This window comes from Thamnophis elegans, chromosome 5 (assembly GCF_009769535.1).
Source record: "Thamnophis elegans isolate rThaEle1 chromosome 5, rThaEle1.pri, whole genome shotgun sequence".
Taxonomy (NCBI): domain Eukaryota; kingdom Metazoa; phylum Chordata; class Lepidosauria; order Squamata; family Colubridae; genus Thamnophis; species Thamnophis elegans.
Window position 1 is genome coordinate 54089957 of NC_045545.1, and position 27525 is coordinate 54117481.

General features: G+C 37.5%; 1 protein-coding gene and 1 long non-coding RNA gene across 2 annotated transcripts; one reads left to right on the forward strand and one right to left on the reverse strand.

Annotated features, from left to right (window-relative positions):
- Positions 1-93: 93 nt before the first annotated feature.
- On the reverse strand, positions 94-21276 carry NUAK2 (NUAK family kinase 2). The gene is made up of 7 exons (XM_032217556.1): positions 20978-21276; positions 12238-12358; positions 10514-10665; positions 8579-8644; positions 7056-7175; positions 6540-6672; positions 94-3374 (listed from the first exon to the last, which is right to left on the reverse strand). Exons 1-7 carry the CDS (start codon positions 21182-21184, stop codon positions 2236-2238), a joined length of 1938 nt encoding a protein of 645 aa, XP_032073447.1. The 5' UTR covers positions 21185-21276; the 3' UTR covers positions 94-2235.
- A 93-nt stretch (positions 21277-21369) lies between these two features.
- Positions 21370-25086, forward strand: LOC116508815. The gene is made up of 2 exons (XR_004255421.1): positions 21370-21565; positions 23791-25086. It is a non-coding gene; the product is annotated as an uncharacterized LOC116508815 (long non-coding RNA).
- Positions 25087-27525: the final 2439 nt, after the last annotated feature.

Below are 27525 nucleotides of genomic sequence, written 5' to 3' on the forward strand. Positions count from 1 at the left end.
CTCTGCCCTCCCCTTCAGAGACCCTTCTGGCAGGGAGTCTAAAATGACTGGCCTGGGCAGGAAAGAATAGTAACCATCAACATCAACACACAATTCGTTATTATTATTTATTATTATTTCTTGCATAACCATTGCATCAATTTATGCACAGACAAAAAATTCTGGTCCCACTTTTCTATAAATTTATCTTTTTCGGATGGAAGAACAATACTTTATAACATAGTACTTCGAAGGTTAACCCAGAAAATACATGGCAAGATACTGCATTTGGTACTTTGAATTCAAATGCTACAATATGGACACTTTTACAGATCGCCTTCTTCCGATTATGAATACACTATATTGCCTTTTAAAAAAAGAATACCTTCTTTATTTTTTAAAAAATTTCTGTCAAGTACATATTGGTCAAAAAGGCAGTATTTTTTTGTAAAAAAACACACACACACACAAATGCAACAGTTCATTACTTTGACAAAAAAAAAACAGATTTATCTTTCCACAAAAATCCAGAAATAATTAGAAAATAAAGACATTTGTTTTCCTGTTTTTCCAATGTTCTCTAGCAAACATACTGGTTTTTTGCAACCCATATATAGAAGGCACAGGCATCTGGAGAAAATATAATGACTGGATTCCTAAAACAGATTAATTTTTGGACACCCCAGAATGAGGCTGTCTGCCCTTTCCTTCCTTCCAGTAACTTTCAGGAGGAGGGTCACTTCAACAACAAAGAGACCCTCTGGGACATATGGAGAACATCAGGAAGTTCAAAGAAAGGTATCTTCCTATATGTTAATTAAATATATTTTGGGTTCCAAGTCATAGCCTACCATCTTTTCAAAGGCAACTATATTTATTGTAATTTGGAAGGACCTGATGCTTATTTTTTTTTAAAAAACTTGCTATGCCTTACTATTCACAAACATGTTTCCCCATTAAACAATTTTCACCTAGCCCTCATTAACTTGACCTTTTAGACTGCATATTCTAGTTCAGACCTCTCTAGCTATACACGCACACATTTCTGGAAACACAAGTGCCTACTTGAAAGCTACAGGAACATTCATTTTACAACACAGTTGGGTTACAGCAATTATACTTTGCATTCTTTTTTGGAAGGAGCAAAAAAATGTACCATATTTTAGTCATTTTTTAAAACCAAGTTCAAGATAAAGGGCCCTTTTAGCATTCTAAAAAGAAAACCAAAACAGAAAACAGAATAGTGAATTCTGAACTTCTCTGTGCCTTTACTATATCCAGATTTTACCAGGGCATCTAACTTCAAAGAAGTCAGTATTTCCTGCATGATTCCCTCCATATATGTTGGTCCTTCACTTCCATTTTCCTCAACCAGCATGCCTAAATCGATTGAAGATTATGGGAATTGTAGTCTAACAGATGGAAGCCCATTTGGGGGGGGGGGTGTTCTACATTTTATCAATTGTTTTGCTGCTTAACTGAATCTTTTTAGTGAGCCCCCTTTTCTCTGTCTTTTCCATCCAAGTATATTGGGGTAATTAGAATTCTAAATAATATATAGTGCAGATACCCTCCAATGAACCAGAACCTTAGTTGTTCCTTTCCAAGTACCTTGCTTTAATCTTTTTTTATTCCCTTCAGAGGATTTCTAACACATTCACTTCTTTGTGCAATTAAAGAAACACAGTGCAAATAATATCATCACTCCAGTCACTAAGATTAGAGATGATCATCAGGGTCTGTTTGGAGAGATAAAGGCTGTTCAAGGAGAATGTTATGGAATGAGTTACTCATGATTCCAGTTGTGTTTTTTTGTGGATGGTGTTGGGAGAAAAAAACGTGCATCCCTTTTAGTCCATTACTCTACAGAGAACAGATGCCTTCTCATTCTCTCCCAACCTCCAGTACTCCAAGCCCATTACACTTTTACTTTTTTCCTACAGCCGCTGCCCTTCTATCAACATATTCTTTTTCTCTCTCTCTCTCCAAACACACAGCCCTACCCTGTTGTACCATTTTACAGGCAATGTTAAGAATGTAAATGCTCCTTTACATTCTCAAAGAAACAAGGAACATGTAAAAATAAATTAGCCTCCCAGCCCTGTCAGGGTGAAGACAAAGACTCTGCTTCTTTAGTTCTTTATCCATCTGAATGGGAAGTGCAAATTGTTTGGAGAATGCCAGAATCTGGGCTGTAAAACATGTTTGCCACAATTAGCAAACATGTGTCAGTGGTCCTTATTGGCAATGAGTCCATCAGCTTAGTTTCATGCTGATTGTCACAGCCCGTTTGTAGACTTCGGTAACATTATCACAGTCTGCCAGGGAGAAACAACTGTCTGCAAGAGGTTTTTGGCACTGAGTCACTGTCCAGCGTCGGAGTCGGCGGCCCTTGGTTTCCACATCTCCCTCCTCCAGCTGCAAGAGGTCATCTGCAGAGACAGAGCCACGCATGGAGACTCCTCCACTTCCTGGCATTCGATCAGGCAAATCAAGCTGGTCAAAGGACTCTGTGGAAAGGATGCTGTCTTCACTCACAGCACTGGATGGGCAAATGCGGGAACCGAGGGACAGCTTGGGCAAGATCAGCTCAGGGAACGTTGGGAGGACTTTGTCAGGCACATCATCAGACTCAGTGCTGCTGGAGGAATACTTGCCATTATGTTTCAAAATACCTTTCCGCCTGGCTTGATTGACACTTGAGTTCTGAGTGGAGGAGGAAGTGCCCACAAAGACACTGGCATTGAAGTCTATGTTTTCAGAGTCTAAAACATCTGCAAATTCACTACGCTCTGAAGACGAGTAATAGCCAGACTCTCTCTTCGGTGGCTTTTTCAGAATTCCTTTCTTGGGCACTGGAGGGACAGCTACAACATCCGCTGTATGGCAGGCCAAGGATCTGGAGGACAGGACACAAGCTAGCTCAACTGCAGATCTAGTACTGTCTTCTTTCTGTGTATCAAGAGGAGCTACCACAGTTGAAGAAGGACCCTGGGACTTCTCACAAGAGTTTCTCTTTTTCAATATGCCTTTAGGTCTCTTTAGGATTGATTTGGATTGGCTCTCTGGTGCTAGGCCCGTTTCTTGCACAGCATGAGACACGTCATTCTCCTTTTTTGACTTCTTGAGTGAACGCTGCTTCTCCAACGTGACACCTGGGATGTGTTGTTTAAAGAAACAGCGCATCTTGGAGCCATTTTCAAACAGAGGCCTGGAGGAGCGGCGGAGCCAATCTGCAACAGTAGCCAATGGAGATTCATCCTCTCGCAAAGATTCCTGTTCCCCAACTGGTACTTTGTAACCCCAGTTGATCCACCAATGGCTGGCTATGTCCTCAATGGTAGCTCGGCGTTCTGGATTCACCATTAGCATCCATCGGATCAAGCCACAGGCATCTACAAATCAAAGAAATCATATGAGATATACAGATAAGGGGCATGTTTCATTTCGCAGAAGTACTTTCTAATTTTAGCACAAGAGGAAAAGATCCTATTTCAGCTAATGACCTGGATCTGTATCCACCAGAAGCTTCAAAACTGCAAATATTAGAATATATTTTTATAGATCTCACATTCACAGGAAGGGGTAATTCAGGACATCAAGTCTAACCTTCAGCTCAGTGCAAGAATTCAAAGAAAAGCCTCCCATATGAAGGTTTCACTGTTAACTCACTATGTAATATTTTATCTAGAAGAAATGGCAAATCAAAAATTGCTCTGATCTAAAGCAGAGCTGAAGATTATGTTGGAATGATATATTTTCAAAGGAAGCTTGCTAAAGCTTTGAAGAATTTTGTTAGAAGGAACAATAAAAAATGGAAAAAAATCAAGTTCTAGAATATAATTTGAAGGGGCTAAAAATCAAGATTATTAACAGTAAAAGGAAGGAATATAATGTTGGTCTGTTTGATCAAGGTTAAAATAGAGATGTTATCTCTGGTAACCTTTAATCAACTTTTGCTGATCACAACTAAATTGTGAAGTTTTAAGGACTTGTTTCTAGATAAGAGATAGGACATGGGAAGAAGACATCATTTTTATAGTTTAAGAAAAAGTGATAATCAGTTTGCACAATCGGTAATTCTAAGTTTAAAAAAGAATTCAAAGATTTTTGTCTAAGAACTCTCCCCTTATTCATCAAAGTAAAACTTAGATATTAAAGCCTTTGTTAGGAAAAAAAACCTCAAAGTCTGAATGTTATACAAGCCTATATATAGAATTACAATTCAGAAATATCTGTTTCTCAAATATGAGATTATTTTTCAGCCTAATGCCTATTCCGACTACTTAATTTGTCATAATATTGCCAGTTCTATGGAAGGAATTACATCCAATTTCCAATGGAAAGTATACAATATCCTGGCAGTGGTTATCAAACAGAGGCCTGGAGGAGCGGCGGAGCCAATCTGCAACAGTAGCCAATGGAGATTCATCCTCTCGCAAAGATTCCTGTTCCCCAACTGGTACTTTGTAACCCCTGTTGATCCACCAATGGCTGGCTATGTCCTCAATGGTAGCTCGGCGTTCTGGATTCACCATTAGCATATATCAAGCCGACTTGATATATTTTGTGGAACTATATGGTTTGTTAATGTTTAGCAAAGAAATAAACAATTGGAAAGTGATTTCAATCTTTACATTTTTTTTCCAGTGTATATAAAATCATTTTCCAAGACTATTGGTTTTTATAGTGTTGGCATAAAATATGAAAGACTGTCTGATCTGATTATTGCATTTATAATAATTTTTAGAAAATGAATTAACTATTTTAGCAATCAGTACTACAGCATCAATATAATATCTTGTGCTAATTTTTGCTAAATGTAATATTCTTGGTGAATTTAGTATTTATCTAACACTGTGATCCTCAGAAGCAGCATGCCAGTTGTTCTATTTAAATTCTATACCCATTCAAACATACTGTATTTCACCAGCAGTTTGCAAATAAGCCACAACAAATGTTTTGAGTTTCTTGTTTTTCAAATTCAGCCATCTGAGTGTATTCCATTTTGTTTTTGTAATTCCTCTAGATTATTTATGCAAAGCATCTGAAGAGCTACCCTTCCACAGAAGTAATCCAGCCGTAAAATGACATAAACTAATCTGTAATCCAAGTTAAGCAGTTGACTTGGTAATAGAGTTTGAAATGCAATATGGCTGGAGAATTCTGGGAGTTGAAGTCCACAAGTCTTAAAGTTGCCAAGTTTGGGAACCACTGCCCTATACTGTTTCAGACAAATGGCTATCCAACATCTTCTTAAAGACTTCCAGTGTTGGGGCATTCACAATTTCTGGAGGCAAGATGTTCCACTGATTAATTGTTCTAACTGTCAGGAAATTTCTCCTCAGTTCTAACTTGCTTCTCTCGATTAGTTTCCACCCATTGCTTCTTGTTTTACCCTCAGGTGCCTTGGAGAATAGTTTTGACTCCCTGTTCTTTGTGGCAACCCCTGAGATATTGGAACACTGCTATCATGTCTCCCTTAGTCCTTCCTTTCATTAAACTAGACATACCCAGTTCCTGCAGCCGTTCTTCATATGTTTTAGCCTCCAGTCCCCTAAACATCTTTGTTGTTCTTCTCTGCACTCTTTCTAGAGTCTCCACATCTTTTTTACATCGTCACAACCAAAACTGGATGCAGTATTCCAAGTGTGGCCTTACCAAGGCATTATAAAGTGGTATTAACACTTCACATGATCTTGATTCTATCTCTCTGTTTATGCAGCCTAGAACTGTGTTGGCTTTTTTGGCAGCTGCTGCACACTGCTGGCTCATATTTAAATGGTTGTCCACTAGGACTCCAAGATCCCTCTCACAGTTACTACTATTGAGGAAGGTATCACCTATACTGTACCTGTGCATTTCGTTTTTCTTGCCTAAATGTAGAATCTTACTCTTTTCACCATTGAATTTTATTTTATTAGATAGTGCCCAATGTTCAAGTTTGTCAAGATCCTTCTGTATCTTAAGCCTATTTTCTGGAGTGTTGGCTATTCCTGCCAGTTTGGTGTCATCTGCAAATTTGATGAGTTCCCCATTTATTCCCTCATCCAAATCATTGATGAAGATGTTGAAGAGTACTTGGGGTACTCCACCACATACTTCCCTCCATGTAGATGCAGTTCCATTGAGGACTACACATTGAGTGCGGTTGGTCAGCCAGTTGCGAATCCATCTGGTGGTGATGCTGTCCAACCCACATTCTTCTATTTTATCTAGTAATAGGTTATGGTCTACCTTATCAAATGTCTTACTGAAGTAAACTATATCGACGGCATTCCTCTGGTCCACTAATTTTGTCACTTTGTCAAAGAATGCAATACTTCCTTCTGTTATTACACTTAATCGTTGGCCTTTTGAATTATAAAGTTTTCTCTGCCACTAATTTAATATCTTGTTTTCAGTTCTTCCTGGAATCACATGAAATATAAATGTAAGCCTTGGAAAAATACTCCTTTTTATTACTGCAATAAAAACTGTACTCAAAGTGGTGTCTGATTAATAAAAATAAAGTGGAATTATTTCTTAGGCAGAAAACCCTTTATCCGATTTCAATTTACCTGAAAGTTTGGTGGGCTCTTTGTAATCTCCTCTTGTAATCTGTTTTACCAGTGTCTTGTAATCATGGCTATCAAATGGCATTGTGCCATGGATCAAAATATAGAGAAGAACACCAAGAGACCAGCTGTCAACCTGCAGATATAAAAGCCAACTGTTAACTTGCAATCAGTCTATCCAAGGAATAAAACTCTTTCTTGATCTTTATGTTGGCAACCGCTATTCACATCAGGAAGTGCAAATAAAAATATCTTGCCCTGATCATTGCCAATAAAATAACAATGTCATTCTTTCAGGGTGTATCTTGGCTATAAACTGCATGGCAGTTTCTGGCCATCAGTTTGCTCTTAAGCATCCAATGAGTTTATTAAATGCAATATGCATGATCAGGTGCATAATCTTGCAACAATTAAGTATTCAGTGGGAAAAGCCAGGAATTTCTGCTATGTGGTTTGCAGCCTGAATAGTATTAATGCTTCTCCAGTACTGGGGAATTTTTATTTAATCAGTTCTCTTACCTCCGGTCCTTTGTAAGGCCTTCCATTAACTATCTCAGGAGATGCATAGAGGGGACTGCCACAGAAGGTTTGAAGAAGCCTATCTTGTTGGAAAACATTGGAAAGGCCAAAATCTGCAATCTATAAGGAGGAAGAATAATCTCAGATTAATGCTGTTTAATTCTATCAAAAAACAAACATTACTTTCCAACCCCAAATCAATTAGAATTGTCTTTTTACTGAAAGCCTTTCAGTTTCTGCATTGTCCACATAAACACAAGCTATCTAGTCCTAGATTTAGAGTTATCAGATCATCCAGAGCAGGGGTCCCCAAACTTGGCAACTTTAAGACTTATGGACTTCAACTCCCAGCATTCCCGTCAGCTGGCTGGAGAATTCTGGAAGTTGAAGTTCACATGTCTTAAAGTTGCCAAGTTTGGGAACCCCTGATCCAGACAGTACAGCACATATATTAAAAGTTTGCAATTTGACAACATCTTATTGTTTGGGTAATATAAATTGAGGCCTAGGCCCAGCAACACGTTAAAGGAAAAGGATCAAAATGAGCAAGGTGGCAACCACAGAATCACAATGGAAACCCTACTGTTATGTATGTGCAATGTTGACATAATCTGGTGCCCTCAATCTGTGCTTAATTAGAAATCCTTTATACCCAACATCACACTTGCCATCTTGGCTAATTGTGATAAGATAATGAATCATTCTCAGTTACACAACTGAATTGTTTGTCTAAAAAATGTTTCAAAGTCTCCTTTACTGCCCCACAAATGTCTTCCTTTTCTTGTTCTTAAACAAGCCACATAATTTTCTTTTTGTATTCTATTTTGCCAAGAGTCACCTTGTACTCCCATTCTGCATTATCAATCTGCTTGTTTAGCAGAACAGAAGATAAGCTAAACTTCTTGGCGACTAGTTGTTTTTAATTTTCTTTTTCTTGTTAACAGGAGCCAAGTAATCCACACACAAATAGTCAAATCAAGGGTTTGTATAACAGCATCGTTTAGTTTTTTGAAGATATTTTAAAAAAAGGAAGAACTCATATTTCCCTTCTGAAACTCTGAAATCTATTAGATGTCAGTGGATAAAGTGGAAGCATCAGTGCCTGAAGCTTGAAGTCGCAGAATGTAGCAACCTTGCTAAAAGTAGCCAATTTTAAAGCTGACTGCTTGTGAATCTTAGTCATGTTTTGAATTCTACAAAATAAGGGAACATTGTCAAGCTATAAATATTCAGTCTTGCGGCCTAACTAGCCAAATCTGCAATGACGTCGTGCAAACTCTTAAGATGATTTAGAACATTTTCACACTGGAAGGCTTAACATACCAGCATCTCCACTAAAATCCATCCTGCCAATATAAATATCTGCATTTGTGGAGGAGGATTGAGAAGTGGGGTATTCATCACATACTATCCAAACATTTCAAAATTGCTGTTTTAAATTGCCCTTCATCATATTTTAAGTTCTTCAATAACTACCATAGGAAGAAGTGCTCAAATGCAATTTCAGGCGAATTTCAACTTACCTTAATATTTCCATTTGCATCCAAAAGAATATTTTCTAACTTCAGATCTCTATGAACAATTCCATTCTGTTGAGGGGGAAAAACGGAAGCCTGTTTATTTTTTCCTCTTAGAAGAGGAAACAAAGACCTTAGTTCATCCCATCTAATTGTGTGTCACATATTAGTATTTTGCTTAAATATTTATTTTTCTATGAAGCAAAATACTAAGCCAACAGATAGAGGTACAGATGTAAGTCAAACATAGAATCGTCATATGCATACTAAGTAAAGAAGACAAAGTAATAATATGGAATTCCTGCAGTCTTACCAATGCAACCCACAGATAAGAACTAAAGCCCCAGAAGCCTCCTGCTAAGAACTATTTTGTACCACTGAATAAAAATGCTTCAAATCTATAATTTTCTATGCAATAAACATGTTGAATGTGCAATTGTATGGAAATGGTAGTAGTAGAACTTCCTGCACAATTGTTATTAAGTAACACAGATGAAATCTCCCAATAATGTCTGCAGGATGCTTTGGTGACATATTTCCTTTTGCTACTGAGAAGTCCCCTAATAGGGGGATGTTGCAAAATGCAGATTTCCTAACTAGTACATCTCCTTGCAAAAAGCAAGTTGTTATCAGTTTCCAACTGTGTCCTAAGACAATGGAATTAGTTGCAAAGGAATGCAGTATGTTCCCACCGACTGCCCACACTCATCTATAGCCCTTAACATTCCTAGAGCCCCAGCATTACTTCCTGAGTTACTTCTATTTTTCCCCTTTCTTCCAAGAACAAAGCTTGCAAAATAAGACCAGTAAACGTCTAGAATTCCAGACTGACAAGCTCTATTTGAAGGAGGTTGTCCAAATTGTACCTTAGTCTTGTTACATTAAGCTTTCCCCTTGACTTTCAAGTGCCATTAGCTTTGAATACAAAATGAATGGAAGCAGGTGCTTCCCAATATAACAAGTGACTTATGTTTGGCATGTAATTTGAAAGCTCTGGGCAAATTAATGCAATTGTGGCAAGGTATTCTTTCTAAAGATGATTGCTCAGGCTCCATTACTTTGAAGAGAGCTCATTCTCAATGATGGAAAAGTTTGCTATCTGTTCTCTTTCCCATTAAACACCCAAACAAAACAGGAAAGTGGGGACGTAGGGTTTGCTGTATTTATAGGACAGCACAATCTAGGTTTCCCTAGTACCCTTCTGTAAGTAAAGAAAAATCAAGACTTACATTATCAAGTTTTTAATCCACTATAATGTCATGCCAATATGATTTTCCTGAGGGTAAACCTGAAATTCATACTACTCTAACCATCCTTATTGAGAAAGCCTACTGCCTTAAGCAGTACCCCAAATCCAGCAGGCGAAAATCACACAACCTTATAATTTTGACTTGCTAGCGTAGTTTTTCACTGTAAATGTGTTTCCTAATGCAGCTTCTCACGGTTGCCTCCCTAGGACCAGATGGGACATTTCAGCTAACACCACCATAAACTAATTTGTGCAGATGTTGTAACAGGAATCTTAATACACAATCCTTCTCCCCCCCCCCCACTTTGAGGAAGACATCCACTTTCTAATGTTTACATCCTCCATAATGGAAGGTGAAAACTCATCCTCCTATGAAAGCTAGGAATGAGAACAAAGTTCAATTACGCTCCCCATGTATATAAAAGGCTAAGGACACCAGTCAACAATGTTATTAATAAGTCCACATGGATGTATTCCATATTAAACTAATATAGCATTACACTGCTATAAGGGAAAACTGAAAACAAAATCTTGTGCTTTTGATAGATTGCCGGAAACTCATGTGTCCCCATTATGATATTTAAATAAGGTAATTATGCTTCAGCTTTCAACCATCTTAAATAACTAGATGTAAAACATGGATATGAAAATATAAATGGAAATATTTAGTTTTTTTTTTCATTTTCACTAACCTTATGACAATAATAGATTGCCGACACCACTTGCCTGAAGAAGTGCCGAGCTTCCTGCTCCGTCAATCTCTGACGTTCACTAATGTAATCATAAAGATCTCCTTTGCTGGCATATTCCATCACAATGACAATCTTGCTACTGTTTTCAAATACTATATAAACAAGAACAGAGAAAAGGTTAGGGACAATTATAAAGAAGAATTCTAGATATCTTAATGCCAAATTCTTCTAATAATAAACCTGTCACTTTAGTTCCTGCCCTAACCTGGAGATTTGTATATTTGTGCAAATGTATGGCCAAATAGTTTAACACTGTTTTAACTGCTGCGGTATGTACTGTAGCAGGCAAATTAGATTTAGGTTTAATGAAATTCCCGTTAGGAAATATCATGAGCTGCAACTAAAACAAAATTTTAGTCACAGACCATGCCACCTGCCAAAAAATTGAGGGATCAGTATATGGATACAGTCTCTTTTCATCACTGAATATAATAATGGTTTAACTTTAGAACAGGACCAGATTTTTTCTTTTACCAATTCGTATGTTGCCTTTCTCGATTCTGGACTACAATACTATCGGTAGCAATAAAGCAGTTAAAAAGTTAAGATGGTGTGACCAAAGTTTGGCCCAGTTTTCATGTCTGACACATAAAAAATAAGTGAAGTTTTGATGGCAGAATCACGGCCACACATCATGATGTTTTTGACCACATCCCCAGATACCCCTCAATAATCAGAATGATACTTTTGAAATGTTAACTTTTCTATTTCTTATTTAACACAATGCTTTAAGTTCTTTCACCTAGTCATGCCTTCGTGATATTGTACATAGTACCTATACAATGAACAAAGAAGTTAACCAGACTCAAAGTTCTTCAGTCTCAGTCTCAAAATCACAAGAATCAACTGATGTTCAGAACATGTACAGGTTGTTTTGTACACATACACACACACACACCAAAAAGAAAGAAAGAAAGAAAGAAAAGATAAGAAAGAAAAAACAAGGAGCAAATACGAACAGTACTGAAAAGTGCAATGGGAAATTTTCAGTGTTGCTGTGTTTCACTTATCCAGCTGCACTTCAAGCATTGTGTTTAAAGGGCAAAGAATAGCATTTATTTATGTGTAAAAACTGGAAACATGGCCAGCACTGCTTGAAGAGAAAACCTTGATATTATTTTTCCTCTACATACTATGTAATTGGCCTCCTAATCAAGACTGACCAAACCAGTTTAAACTCTTCCTGGGCATTGCCCTGAGATGTTTTTTATACTTTATACTGCCACATTTCCAGCTTGTGCCAATATGCAACAGTAAAAAGAAAAAGGAAAGTTCTTTACCAAGTGTCTCTTTTAGAGCTTTCTATCCTCGTAAATGCAAGAGGCCATGGCAGGTGTATTAAGCCACAGATCAGATGAGTCAATCTTTAATTGTCTGTTTCAATAAATTATAATCTGCCTAGAAAATTTGGCAATTGAGGCAATTCAAAGTACAGCATATGTATAAATAAATCATTCCACTGAAATATATTGATTTAGCTACGTGTTCATATTCTGCAAATGCAGCATTAAGCAGCTTTGGAACTATAGAGATAAAAATAGTTCCCTGTCTTAAAAACAGCTACAATTTCTAAAATTCCATTACCCCCCCCCCCTTTCTGAATAGTGAAAGGCCTGAAAAACAAGTAGATGAATTTAAATTAAATTTAAACAAACAATTCTTACCTTCATGAACAGCAATGATGTGGGGATGATTGAGAGAAGACATGATTTCAATTTCCCTTCGAATATGGAGAAGATCCTGCTCATCCTTGATTTTATCTTTCCGGATCGACTTGATAGCAACCTGGAAATGCAATTTCCCCCAATTAACAGTGAAGCAATCTTTCTAAATATAAAACATATCAATGCATTTTTTGATTTTTTAAAAAAAATATTAATTTGTACCCCACCTTTATTGTGCATCGCTTCAAGTGCACACAGTAATGCTTTTCCTTCCTATTTTTCCCCACTATAACAATTCTGTGATATAAAAGTTGGACTGAGAAAGAGTGGCTGGCCCAAATTTACTCAGCAGACTTTCATGGCCAAAGGAAGATTAGAAGTCATGCTCTCTGTTTTTAGTCTAGCATCTTAACCACTACCCCAAAAATTGCTTCTTACTTTGCCCCCCCCCCCCCAATTTGGAAGCATACATTTTGAGCATTCTATGGTTTTAATATTTTTATGTGATTTATCTCTGCCTCAATCTGAAGGTTCTCTAGGTCCTTTTTATTGAATTAGTTCAGTGCTTAAAGATTTTTGTGTTTATGCTGTTAAGTTTTTTTTAAGGGTTAAGAAATGCAAGAATTTATCTGCTAACCACAAAGATGTCAGCACACTGGCACTTGAAACATTTTGGTTAAAGATCCTCTTAAGAAAAGGACTTTTCATTTTTAAATTAAACATCTTTTGTTTCTCTTTAAACAAAGTATCTGCTTGGTTCTTTTCAAAGCAGCAACGTTGCACAGGCTTAATACAGAGCAGGAGTTTGGTGTTTTGGTAGAATTCTTGTAATGAAACATAGCTAGTGAATGGAAAGTGAGCAGAGCACATGACTCTAAATGTTTTATTTGCTGCAAATGAAAACATTCTGTTATCCTCAGCCATCCATTATGGCTGAAAATAAGTCACTTGGTCAGATTTTTTTAAAAAAACAGTTTGGCACTGAAATAAAGCCATAAAGTTCCAGGTACTATTTTCTCTTCTGAACAGATACATTTAAAAATAATAAGGAACACAGAGGTTCCTCCAACATAGCCAGCTAGTCAAAATGCTGCAAATCTGAAATAACAGAAGCAAACTTTATAAAAGACTGCTAAGGATTGCTTTATTATGAAAATTCTTTTCCAAGTAAAAGAAGGAGAGGGAAAGTGAGCACGCTAAAGAATAGATGTAGTTAATCCTCTTTCAAAGAGATTGTGAAGACAATGCATGTCTTGGGTTGAATTTTCAACAGAATCCGGCACAACCTCCATATCCTCCCTCAGACAAGAATGCGGAACAGCATTAATCCTGTAAAAGGATCCTGGAAGACACATAATACTAAGTCTCCTGGCAACAAGGAAAGGGAGGCCTAGTCCTGCATCCCAAAGGCAGAAATGTTAGAGCTCTCCTATCCAGCCACAATGAACTCAAATTCCTTCTTTGCTATAAAGGGAGAGAGAGGCAGAGAGCATTCAATTCTTCCCAAAGATGATGGTGTATTTTAAGGCATGTTCTCCAGTCCTCAGCAACAAAATCGTTTGGACTCCCAACTAGTGGTAGAATGAAAAGATGGATAACCTGCTAGGTTGAATCTTAACTTGGAAGTCTAAAAAGCAAATTCACTGTCCCTTCTTGCTAAAGAAAGAATAGTTTTATCAGTCACCTGAGATTCAGTTTACGCAGATATACATCTATTTTTGTTTCAATGGGTTACAAGCAAATCAGAGGTATATGACTTTGCCTTTGTACTAATGTGAACATTATTCTTCATTTCATGTGAAGCTGTTTTCAGAAAACGCTAAGCAGTGAGAAGATATTCATCTAATACTTACACATTAATGTTGGCCACTTTTCCACTGCGGGGAAAAAGAATCTTTGATTCCTTCTTTGGAAGAATGGCTAATTAGATAATAGGAATATTGGTCTGATTTAAGAATAACATGTTACACTGATAAAGAGTTTAATCCTAATTGAAAACTATTGTTGGATTATAATGTTATATATGGATTTGTGCTGCATCCAAAATTCAGCTTCTGTTATAGATAGAATTATGTCTTCATTCAATCTATAATTTTCAGTATTTAACTAATTACTTACTATTTTATAGCTATTTTTAGTGATTCGAATTACCTTAACAGAGTATGTTCACTTGAAAATTCAATAAGAATAAGGATTGGTATCCTATTTCCCAATATGTTTTATATCTTTCTTACATCTTTTTATGTACATTCTTTCTAGTTTTTTAAGAGGTTGTCCACTTGCCACACATGAATTGTCACACTGGGATTGTGATCATAGCCTTGCTGTCTGATCCCTCATTGCATCCTCACCATTTCCTTCCTCTTTATGATGTACTGTTGTTTTTTTAAAGGGAAGGATATATTTCCAAAATATAAACCAATTATATGAACTTAAGAGATATATTTATCTATCATGAATCATCTCTTGCCACAAAAAGATCAAATAGGTTAGTAGCAGGCCTGCCTGTGCAAGGAATACACTCCCCCACCCCCGCAAACTGGGAACCACATCTAGTGTGAGTGGTATGTAAGGATCCATACTTTCAAGAACTGACATGAACCCTTCCCAATATCTGAATTAAATAATATAGATTCTAAAATAATTTAGAGCATGATTTCCTATCACAAAAGATAACGAAAAGAGATAAAAGAAACTGAAGAAAAAAATTTCTACCTACAAATTTTGTTTCATTCACATTTGGCAGCCTTTCCCAATATCATGTCTTCTAGATTAAAATGTTCTACCCAATTAACATGTCTTAATTAAAAACTTGTTTTAAAAACTATAGGAGTTAATTAGTTTATTTCAAAGGGAATGGGGCAGGGAGAGACACAAATGAACAACTAGTGCAAGGGAAGACTGGGAATAAGACTCATGCAAAAGTTTTGATTCACAACACCAATAAGCACATGGGCAATGAACTGTATCACACTGGAGCATCTCCAGTGTCAAAGATTCTGAGAACGTGATCCAAAATATCTGTAGATCAGCAGCTCTCCTCTCTGTGGTTTATATTGTGCAGAACTACAATATAAGCATAAGCTTCTTTCATTAAATGGCCTTTGTGTTAGGTTCAAGGGTTCAATCTCCAGTTCTTCCCACTTCACTGCCTCATCATTTGGATAAGCTTCTGGAATGTGCATCACTGGTGGGCAAAGCATTTCCTGGTAAACTAGCAGTTGCCTTCTTTAACCTATAAAAGTCCTCCTCCAATCCACTTCTTAAATCTAAACCCCAACTTGCACTCCTAACTGACTCAGAGGTCTAAAATGTTTCTTCAAAGCAAGGCAGAATTGCCCTTAGAAGTTTAGAAAGATTGCCTAAAGTGGTCAGAGCTGCTAATGCTGAAGCACCACCTTGTCTTTATTCTGAGGACGTTGTCCAAGATGCATCCCTCAGAAAAAAGACACCTCTATGAAAACTGCCCAGAATAAAGGGACAAGTACACTTGGGTTATGCTCTGTCTTATCAGGACAATCCTAAAAGCTACAAGCGGCAAATCCAGTTGTTCATATTTATTGCCTATTCTGATATCTTCAACATGCACTGGGACCAGGGGTGAAATGCTCTGAAGTCTACTACCAGTTTGCTTCATGCGTGCCCGAAGCAAACTGGTAGCAGACTTCAGAGCATTTCACCCCTGCTGCAAAGGTAAGTAGAATAGCAGGTGGGGGGTGGGGACAGCTGTGCTGCACGATTTAGATACTACTTTCCTGCTTTCTAGGAATATAAATTATGCGGCACAGCTGATTGTCGGAACTTTTTAAAAACATTTTTAAAGCATTTTTTACTACTGGTTTGGGCAAACCGGCCCGAACCAGTAGTATTCTACCCCTGGTTGGGACACAGCTTTCATCATCCTGAATCAACACAACTATAGTTTGTACTGGTTGCACATTGTGAGAACTGTAATCTCACATATAAGAGACAACAGTTTAGTAGGCTGGAGTTGTTGTTGTTTTACTTTTCCTGCTACAAATTACATAGTAGTATATCTTTCTATGGACTTTTACTGTTACCTACAATATGCTGTTAAGATTCAAATTTTATGCTTTGTATCTGTCTCCTTTCCCTGCCAGACACAGCATTTAACTATGCAGTCCTAAGTCATACAGCTTCCTTTTTCACTCTAAATTAAACATATATTTCTAGAAAAACTCACATACAATATTGAGGGAAAAGCATTGTATAATGTTTGATGACATACATACAAGAATAATCAATATTATATACCTTTACTGGTTTTTACTGAATCTACTCCATTTGACTCTAGATGGAGGTGTGACTATGCGCAGGTGGAACATTGGAAAATGGGTTTAAGACAATCAGCCCCATATTCTAGTTAAAGACTAGGTTAGAATATAACACCATTTCATAGAATACAACTGCAAATTATGATTGCAGGTGGACAATCTTTATCGCCAGTCAGATTTTTTTTTGTTACAATTTGGTCTGAGCGCTCATTTCAAATATGACTTTAATTATGGTTTTAATGAGAAAAGAGATCTTTAAAAGGTAATAAAAGTTTGCCAGCTGTGTGAAAATGAGTTCCGCATTCTATGCATTGCCTTATTCCTAAGAAATCAAGACTTAAATCTGGTTGTCAAAATCCCTTGTATTTGCTGCTATCCTGGGTATTGGTGAGGTGGATTAATTAATTTATTTCTTTTTAGGAAAATCACCCTCCTCTTTCTTTCTTGCATAGCTCAACCCCTTGATTGTAAGTACTATATTCTGTTAGTAAAACTATAGAAATCCAGACCTATAGTTTGCTCTGGCAGAAAGCCAAGGACTAAAAGCTATTCTCTCTAGCTTATAAATACAAAATAATAAACTGAAATAGAAGCCAACAGGCTTCACCATGGATGCACTCCGTAGTTTCATATGCACTTTCTAAGAGGAAAAAAAACAAGGTACTCAAATTTCTTTACATAAGCAATTCAGGGTAGTTACAATAGTAATAGTTTTCAAAAGCAATGGAAAGTAGTAGAACATTTTTTTTTAAAAAAAAATGAATGTATAAAAGTTGGTTAAATGTTTAAGCTACACCACATTCTATGTTGATTTCAAGTCTTGATTTCTACACTGGTTTGAATTTATTTTGTTTTTTTATCAGATACATTACTGAGCAAACTTTTGGGGATTTATTTGAAGTCTAAATCTAAACATAGTAAGTAATTTGACAAGACCATTCACTAGGGTTAAATTAACTGAATCAAGATAGAGAATTTTGGGAATGGCAGTTCCAATACATTCAAAGGCCTTCAAGTCTTATCATTTATCTGATTAGATTTCATGATTGCCTATCCCCATATCAACTCTGGGGTGGTTGACAATATAAAAAATAAATACAAAAATATAAAATATGATGATGTAACAAATACATCTAATAAGGGGGTCATCTACCCTACCCCACGATCTGGGAAAACAGACAGGTCTTCAAGGCTTTCTGGAATGTCATCATGGTAGGATTTTGCAGGGACAAGATTCCAGGTGTGTGTCAAAGAATCTACTTTCTGGGTCCTGAAAAATAACACTAATTAAACAAGGAGACCTAGAGAATGCCCTCTCTAATGGCTCTTACTAGTGAGGCAGACACCATTGGAGATTGGCGATCCTTCAGATAACCTCAGCTCTCCGTGTCACATAGAACTTTACAGGTGATAACCAGCACCTTCAATCACACTCAAAAGCACATTGGCAACTAGTGCAGCTCATGAAGTAGGTGTGTCATGCAAGCATGCCTAGGCAGGCCCCTAGTGCTTATGCTATTGTATTCTTGATCAGCTGATGCTTCTGAGTGGTCTTCATGGATAGTCCCATGTAGAGCACACTGCAACAGTTGAATCTTAAGATGACAGTGGTGTGAGTAACTGAAGGGCTACCTGATCCAGGAGGGACACAACTGGCTCATCAGATGGAGTTGTGCAAAGGCCCTCCTGGCCATAGCTGCCATTTGTAGGTTGGGGAAAGCTGATCATTACAATTAACAACAAGATGTATCCTCTGAACAGAGGTGTCAATTATCATGTACACCTTGTTCAACTGAAAGCAGAAACAATAGTGATATTCAAAGCTATGATTTGAATTAAGATAGGAGATACATAATTAATTAGAAGCACTTATATAGTACTGCAATATGACTATTTCCCAAGATGCTGGCTTTGGAATAAAAAGATAAACACTTAGTCAAGTCATGCTAAACTTCTGGGGATTACTGAGGACTTCCATCTAGTTTTCTTGGCAACAGCACAGAATTGATTTGTCATTGCCTGCTTCACGAATGTTTGATTTCTCAGAAAAAGAAAGAGATAAAAGTAACTTACTAGGATGTGGATTCAAATTTGACTAACCTGGGCATGGTGCAAAAAAGAGGTCAAGTTGTACTACTTGCTATTTTTGTTGGTAAGCTTATAATATTTATTCTTCCAGGCTAGTATAAACATGTAATCTCTCTTTTCACAGGGAAACAAGATCTGTGACTTCAGTCAGCATGACTCGAACTGCTTACTTCCCACATCGGCCCAGCTTACTAATGCTTCAAACCAATGGTGCTGCCAAGGATAATTTATTTCTAAACTTTTGTCAATCCTGCTTAAGCAATATATCTTATGTAGGGGTTTATGGAGAGACAAACAATACCATCATGATGAGTTCTTTCAACAAACTACAGTATTCTACTGAATGAAAGCAAAGACGCAGGCTTTAGGGCAAATTTACACAGTGCTTACATAACCGCCCAATGCACATTCTTGTAGCAATGCTAATTTACACAGGAAAAACAAGGTTAAAAGGAAGATATCAGAGAACTTTGGATCTTGATCTTCTGGATACTGTACCTACCCCACCCCTTAACTTCCAGCCAATAAGACTAGCTTTCAGTATTTCAAGTGAGGCAAACAGTACACAGGCAGGAAATTCATGCCAAAATCAATGACATTAAAAAAAAGTTGAAGAGTGGGGAAGAAATAAACATAGAAGCACAAGATGGCCATCCTCCCCCCCCCATTCTTTTAAAGGGGAAGCATCAACAACTCTGCCAAAACCACCCATAGAATAACCTCAGTCCACCAAACACTATCATCAAAAAGAAAAGCCATGCAGGGAGCTTTGTAAGAGCACTCTAACTTATCACCCTTGCTCTGATGTAATTGCCCTTAATCCTATCACTCTTCCTCACTAGCTAGAATGATTTAAAGGAGGCATGAGAAGTCTTGCAAGACTGCCTTTAATTTGCATGGGCCTGTCTCACTGCATGTTAATTCGTATTGTTAAAGTATATTTTGAATTAACACACTATGCAACTTTTGCATTATTTCTTGCACTACTGCATTAACCTAGAATTCCTTATCCAATAAGTTGGGCCACTTACATAACAAATGCTGTAAAATCCATTGTGATCCAACCGAACAAAAGCTAATATGTGTGTGTGTGCATCTTTAAATCAGTGTTAACTCCTAGTGTTTTAAAGGTATCTTAAATTTAGCTTTATGCCCTTCAACAGAAACAGGGAAACATTTGTTTAAAGCCACCAGCACAAACATATTTAACCCAACTGAAATGTGTAGACCACACTCATGGGTAAACATTGATAATATCTGGAAGGGAACTGCAGATTAATCCAATACATTGTTGTAAAAAAAAATCTTCTGCAAATAGTATAACAATTAGTGTGCAATATAATTAAAATAATGAACCATTATGCAATCCCACTTCTCTTGCTGGCTTTCCGGTTTTTTTTCTTGAAAGACTGCTAATCTCCCCCCACCATCAGCAAACCCTGCAGGGTGTAGGTTCCTAATTACTTTCACTGTGCAGCAAAACGCCTCCCTTCTCCAGCCAAAAGCCCTCCGCAGTCAAGAGCTTTGCCAGTTGAGCTACAGCAGCCAGTGAGCCCTGCGCTGTTTACCGGGGAAGGGGGAAAAAAGAACGGGAGGAGGAGAGATCAACCCTCATTACATCAGCTGCAAGGGATCACCGGCTACGGCTGCGAAACCACAGCATTCTGTAATGCTAAGGAAAGGGAGGAGGGACAGATTGCCGTTACATGGGCTACACAAACTGGAGGACAAAAAAAAAGATAAACCCTACAGACTAAAGCTAGGAAGGCAGAGGGCTTTCCTTCACTTGCAAGCACAGACGCAGGCAAACAAATAGCGGGAAAATTCGAAAGGACGCTTGGATGGACAGATTTCTTTAAGGTTATCCATACCAAAAAAAACCACAAAAAAACCCCCAAATCCGTAAGAGGAAGACAAGGCAAGGATTCTGACTGGGTCAGAAAAGAAAACAAATTAAAAGTAGGAATAAACACGTGATAGCTTCTCTTTATATATTGCTAGCGCGACTTCATGCAGGTTTATTGAAAAGCCAAGTTTCTCAGCGCTGCAAACAAGCCGAACAGCAAGCAACCTTGCAGGCTTGAATCAAAGGCTTGAAACCTCAATAGACGCGGAGCACGTATGCATAGGTCACTTCGGAGTTTCAATTTCCATCAGGCGCACACCAGTATAATGTTAAACCGGCCGTCTTTTCTAACCAGGCGCACAGAATAGAAGCGAAGCTGGGACCTCACGATCCATCATCCTCTCTGCCAGCAGGACCCCCCACTCCCACCCCCGGGACGATAACCCAGCCGAAAGGCAGCAGATGAATTTTTGGAATTTAAAAAAAAACCCAGCGCGCTCCTCCTCCTTACCAGCTTGCCGGATCGCTCCCTCGCCTTCTTCACTTTGCCGTAGGTGCCTTTGCCCAACGTCTCCAGGAACTCGTAGCGATGCCGCAGGTTGTGCTTGTGGTAGTGCCGCTTTACCGCTTGCTTTTTCACCGGCGCCTTTGGGAAGTGGAAGAGCCCCTCTCTGAATGGGGAGACCGCCTGAGCCTCGCAAGGCGGGACACGCTCCATTGCCGCCCCCGCCGCCCCGCGGAGCCGACGCGCCACTTCAACGACTGCCGGCCGACTAGAATCCTAGAGCCGGCCGGCCAACACAGTGCCAATAAATGCTACAAACCTGCCCGCTTCGGTCCCACCCTCCTGCAGCTATTGGTTACGCAGAGCCACGTGGGCGCCCGTCTGTTTCGCAAGGTGTCGCTGCGCGCGCGTGGCGCCCGGAGGTGGTGGGGGAGCGGAGTTGGTAAGGCGGCTGGGGGTAGTTTTGCAGAGGCGACAATGGGGCAAAATCGGGAATGTGCGTTCTTTTCTAGACACATCCACGTGAGAAAAGAGGGTGGGGGAACACCCCGGTGGAATTCGCTGAGGCCTATTTCCGGGCACGCATATCGTCAGGTATGTTAAAGAGGTAAAAAAATATATGATCAAAGCTGCAGAAAAAGAATAAAAAGCCAATTTCAGCACACTTATTCCCAAGTTGGAAGTTTAACAATGGAATGTGCTATCCAATGTACAGAGACGGAAATATTAATCCTGGAAGAATTGAGCCACGTAAAATATATTAATATAAACACACGCGCGCGCGCGCGCACACACACACACACACACACACACACACACACACACACACATATCAGCAATCTCTTCTTTCTTGAACATCACAAAAAGAAACGATTTATTTGTGCGTTTTTAATGTAACCTTCCCAAAAGCCCAGGATGTTCGGCTGTCTGTCTAATTCATTCCTACAATGAGAATCTTTCTGTGAGATAGGATATATCCCAAAGAGTGATAATGGAGTAGTTATTTTTATATCCGGCTGAGGTTCCCATGAGACTATTTGCATTCATAAATATAAGAAATTTAACAAGCAGAAGACCAAAAGAAGGTTAATGGAAAACTATATTGAGCCAGTGGGGATAATATTTTATATATATATATATATAGGAATTGTTAATAGCTGTAGCACAATCTGTTGGTTTTGGCTTGGATTCTAAGTTTTGAACCTATCAGAATACATGAATCCAAAACAGATAGTCCATCCAATGTCAGTTGGTTTTCTCATGCCTCAATACACAACCCCATACCAGTGCTTTGGGAGACGATTCAACTGTGAGAAATTTTGAGAAATCTAACCTAGCAACAGCCATTGCTACACCCTTCCACATTGTTGGATTTACCATCCGGTCTGATAAAGTGTATTAAATATAGAAAGTCTCCTGATTTTTGTAAGAATTTAATTTAATATTCCAATTTTGAGGCTGCCCAACTCTGAAACGAACTCTGGTTTGTTTACAATACATACAATTAAAAATAATATATCACTGAATTGAGCTCCTGGTCTTTCCCAATTAAATCCTCTCCAATTTATTCTAAGTTTTCTTCATATGTGTGTGGGGTGGTGGTAGTGGTGTCATTTTGTTCCCATTATTAAGAAATTGGGTTTCAGAAAACATTTCTGAACTGCAAGAGCATCAAGAGCTCTGCCCACTAATTCAGATCTTTTTTCTGCTCATCCCTGATTTACAAGAACAACACATAGATACAATAACCAATAACAAGAGGTATGAAAGCAACAGACGAGGTTTGCCATAATGAATTACAGTCTTTATTTAAGGAGAAATTTATTGTTTCCCTATATGTACAAATAGAACCAATTTTATAAGAGCCAAGGTGGCGCAGTGGTTAAATGCAGCACTGCAGGCTACTGCTAGATCAGCAGGTCAGCGGTTCAAATCTCACCGGCTCAGGGTTGACTCAGCCTTCCATCCTTCCGAGGTGGGTAAAATGAGGACCCAGATTGTTGGGGGCAATATGCTGACTCTCTGTAAACCGCTTAGAGAGGCCTGAAAGGCCTATGAAGCGGTATATAAGTCTACTGCTATTGCTATTGCTATTGCTATTGCTATAATGCCTACCTTGGAAATATGGCAGACCTAGTTTAGCGACTTGCCATATCTAAATTCATATAAACCCATCATCAGCCACCTTATATTTGTTTATTTTTTATATGAAGTCTTCTATAATCCAGATATTGTGGTTTATAATCCATGGTTTCTGGTTCAACATATTGAATCCAGTCATACTGTTTATTAAACCATGGAAAAATAAACCATGTCATAGCACAATGTATATTACCAAGCCAAAATCTCTCATTATAATCTTATCACAAAGGTTTATTGTGAAGACAAAATGGAACCATGTATGACCAAATTTGCATGACCATGCATGACCAATTTAAAGCTAAATAGAAGATGTAAATACATAATTGAAATGTAACTATAAACTGTTCTCATATTGGAATAGCCGTTTAAGAAACTTTTGTTGGGATAATCATATGGCATATCGTTAATATAAAATTATATATCTAAGTCATTTTCTTTTTATAACACTGTTTTATGCTCGACTTCAAATCCTTGTAAGGATCCTTTCTGTAGTGTTCCTTGTCTGTTATATATTATTTATCATTAATTTAATGTTATGAGAAATTAAACAATATACTAAGTATACCCCCAGGAGCTTTCTTGCACTGGATATATTCTTTAAAATGTATATAATAAAAACTTAAAAATCTATTTTTTTATCCTTTTCTTCATATTCCCCTTTCCTATTGGAACATAAGAATAGCTGGAATGATTACTACATTGTGGTTTCGGATCTTAAAGAGGAAAGTTCCAACAGCAGTCAAAACAAAAGTTTCAGCATGACTTTGGCATGTGAAGCCATTCACTGATTGAAGAGTAAGATAACTCCAGAGTTAGTCATCCAGACCTGGATTTTCCCAGAACTTCAAAGACTCGACCAGAAGCCGTATATAAAAGGGCAATATGCTAACACAATCAAGACTAATCAAACTTATCTGGTTACCGGATAGCAATCAAAATTAGTTTGGTTAGTATAACAGTTGATAGGTATTCACAAATGTCATAAAAGTTTTGCAGAATAAATTTAGGATTTCTACATGATAGTCTATAAATATGAATCATCATTCTTATCAGCTAAAGTCTTAATTTGAGTTACTTAAATGAACTGCTTTTTTTTTTAAAAAAAAATCTGGAATAATTTGTATATTTAATCCCAAAAATTTCCCAATGGCTCATTTTAGAAAGAGGGAAAAATCATAGGCATCCTCAGTGGGACTGAAAGTAGACAAATGAACTCCACATATGTCATGACATAGGGACACAATTGACACCAGTGATACGATGCAACTTACACAAATGTAAAAATGTCATTTGCGTGATGATATGAGATCACAATAGCTTCTTCTGTTGAGCATCTGTACTACAACAAGAAGCATTCCGGTAAATATGTTTTTTTACCTGATTAGTGCCACCCCGTTCCCATGAAAGGAACCAGATAGGCTTTCCTTTATAGGAAATACTAATTGTGCTGCATAATAAGAAAAAAAATGTGGTTATACAAATTAATGCCCATCCTGGAGGTTCAAGGCATTGTGAACTATACAGTTGTGGAAATACATCACTGTAAACGTTTGCAAAAATTGCAAAATCATGTAACTCTTAGTTGGTTAGAAATAATAAGGGGATCAAGTGCTTGTTATGTTGATATTAGGAATGCTTTGTGTTAAACTATAAAGGAAAAAGTCAGGTATCTTAAGAAACATGAAGTGATATATCAAATTCTGTTAGAATTCAAGACAAAGCCCAATCACAACAATAGATACGAGTCCTGAAGATTTCAAGTCACTTCAAGAATCTCTCTATGGAGAAAGCAAAGGGTGTTTATATTCACAAAGCAGAATATAAATTCAAATGCGTTTTGATTTAAAAGAAACGAAGGCTAGTTTATTAATGTTCACATAGAGAGTATGTAATATTTTTATTGCAGAATCCATTTACTGAATTTGCAATGCTATTTAAGCTAATGGGTAAAAAATATATTGGCATCATTGAGATGCCAATGGCTAATAAATGCCACTGGCTAATAAACCATAATATGGTTAATAAATGAGGTTCATTGGGAGACAGAGATTAAATATGTACAAGCTACCATGTTCTCCATGGAAGAATTCAGCTACTACCGGTATGCTTGCAGTATTGCCAAGCTATCTATCATAATGTTGTGGATGAAAATGCAAGTTTCTGTATTTTCAGTTGGGTTTTCTTTCATTCGACTAAAATAAAGAAATAGTTTTTAAGGAATAGCAATGGCTATTGAAGAATACAGTGTCCATCTCCAGTACAATGAATTTAAAGTTAAGTTATACAGCAGTCTTCATCTAGATGTGCTGGAATTAAATTCCTACAGTTTGGAAAGAGAAGGCCTTTCTGTTTGAGAAACGCTGATATCAGCAGTAGAATTCACTTACCTTCCCTACCAGTTCATGAATGTGAGCATGCGTGTACCACCTGTGTATGTGCAGTACTCGCGCATTACGTCCGGGCATGTGGGTGGAGCCTCCCACAGCTGCTGCTACTGGTTCACCCGAACCGGAGAGAACTGGCTGAATACCACCTGTGGCTAACATACAACATCAGCAGACTTTTGACTTTTATGTTTTGCTTGTGCGAGTCACAGGAACAATTGGTTGAATCTTCTTTGAAACTTTGGTCTGATACGCATTTTAGTACATGCACGTTGTTTTAATACTTTCTACATACATTATGCTGGAATCACTGGATCAACCTCTCCGCTCCAACACACTAAATTATTTCTATAATATATCAAAACTCTTTGCTATGCAACCAAATGTCTAACCTACACCTAATGCTTATGTTTGATAAATGCCTGTCCTTCAAGAAGCAGCTATATTAGGATGGGCTCCTAAACACCACAGTTCTTTAATTATTTTCTTTGATGTAGCTTCAAAACATTCTGAGTTGTATTCTATAGTTGTCTTTTGAATTTGATCTTTTGCAGGAGGCCATTAGATTTTTTTTTAAAAGATCCCAATAGGAAATGTAAAGCAGAAGGACATAAGGTGAAAAAGAAAGATTTTCTTTTTCTTTAGATTTTCTTAAACTTTAGATCTTCCCCCCGGCGATTTTGTTTCTACTGATAATACAGACATACATCCATTATGGGAAATTGCATACTTTCACTATGAAGAAAAGAAACTCTTCAGAACTTACTTCAAACTCACACAAGATTGAGGAATGTCAGACAATAAGGAATATATCATCTTATTCACCAATCCTTGGTTCCTATCAAGCAATTTGCCAAGAAGGGTGTAATGCAAACGATGAAGAACTTTCTGTTTAACTCCTAATATAGCCTGTCTTGTATTGGCCTCCTCTCCCTCCATTTTTAATGACTTCCCCTAGTCTTAAAGCAGACTGCTCTACGTTTTCAATTAGTTTTGTGCATATAATGCATTGTTTATATCTTGACTAGTTAATAAATGATCAGTTGTGCAGTTATGTCAATGTATTAGCTTCTCCACCATGAGTTAAACAACTATGCCTCTCTTGACAATAAAAATGTCCATTGCCTTGGTTTCAAAACATTAAAAAAATTGACAGCAGAGGTTTCTTTTTCTTATTGTATGGTATTCAATTTTTGTATCTAAGTTACATTATTGTTCAGAAAGCAACCAACAGGAACCGATCTCAAATAAGCCAGTTCTAATAGAAGAAAATGATTTACTTTGAAGTATTTTTAATGAAAAACAGGTTTAACTATGTAAATATATGTACACACATGCTGGGTCTTCCCAGTTCACAGATTAAATCATTAAATAGACTTGCAGCTTGCAATACCCTATATAATATTCCATATATTATATATATTGAAATGCCATATATTCCTCTTTATATAGTATAGTATTGTCATTCTTGAGTAGCTGCTGCCCCTCCACATCATTGGAACAAGACCCAATTCTAGTCCGTGTTCTGACTACTTTTTCCACAGTCCTTTTTTTCCTGCCTAGTACTTCAAGCATTACAGAGAACTAGATATACTGCACTTATCTTTTTATTTTTCATAATGTTTCCTACCTAATAATATTCTGAGCACCATAAGAAATTCAGAGTGTTTAATTCCAACAATGCCTGAAGTACAGATAATGGCTGTGTTTATATAATATGCTAGCCCATGGCTAATTTACCACTTTTCTCAATAAACTCCGTTTTCAAATTTTGCACAAATGTTGAACCACTACAATCACTAATCACATTGACTGGATTCACACAGGTATTTGAGGATTAAATTACAAGTCACATTTTAATTTACTGTGTTCAAAACCTGCAAAGATCCAGAAAGAAAGAATATAGACCATAGTGTTTTCTTAAAAGTTTTTTTTTCAATTCTTACTTAATGGAAAACCCAATCGAACATAAAACTTGGGGTGAGAGAGTTTATGCTAAAGGTAGACACATTTAAAATTAAAACAAAT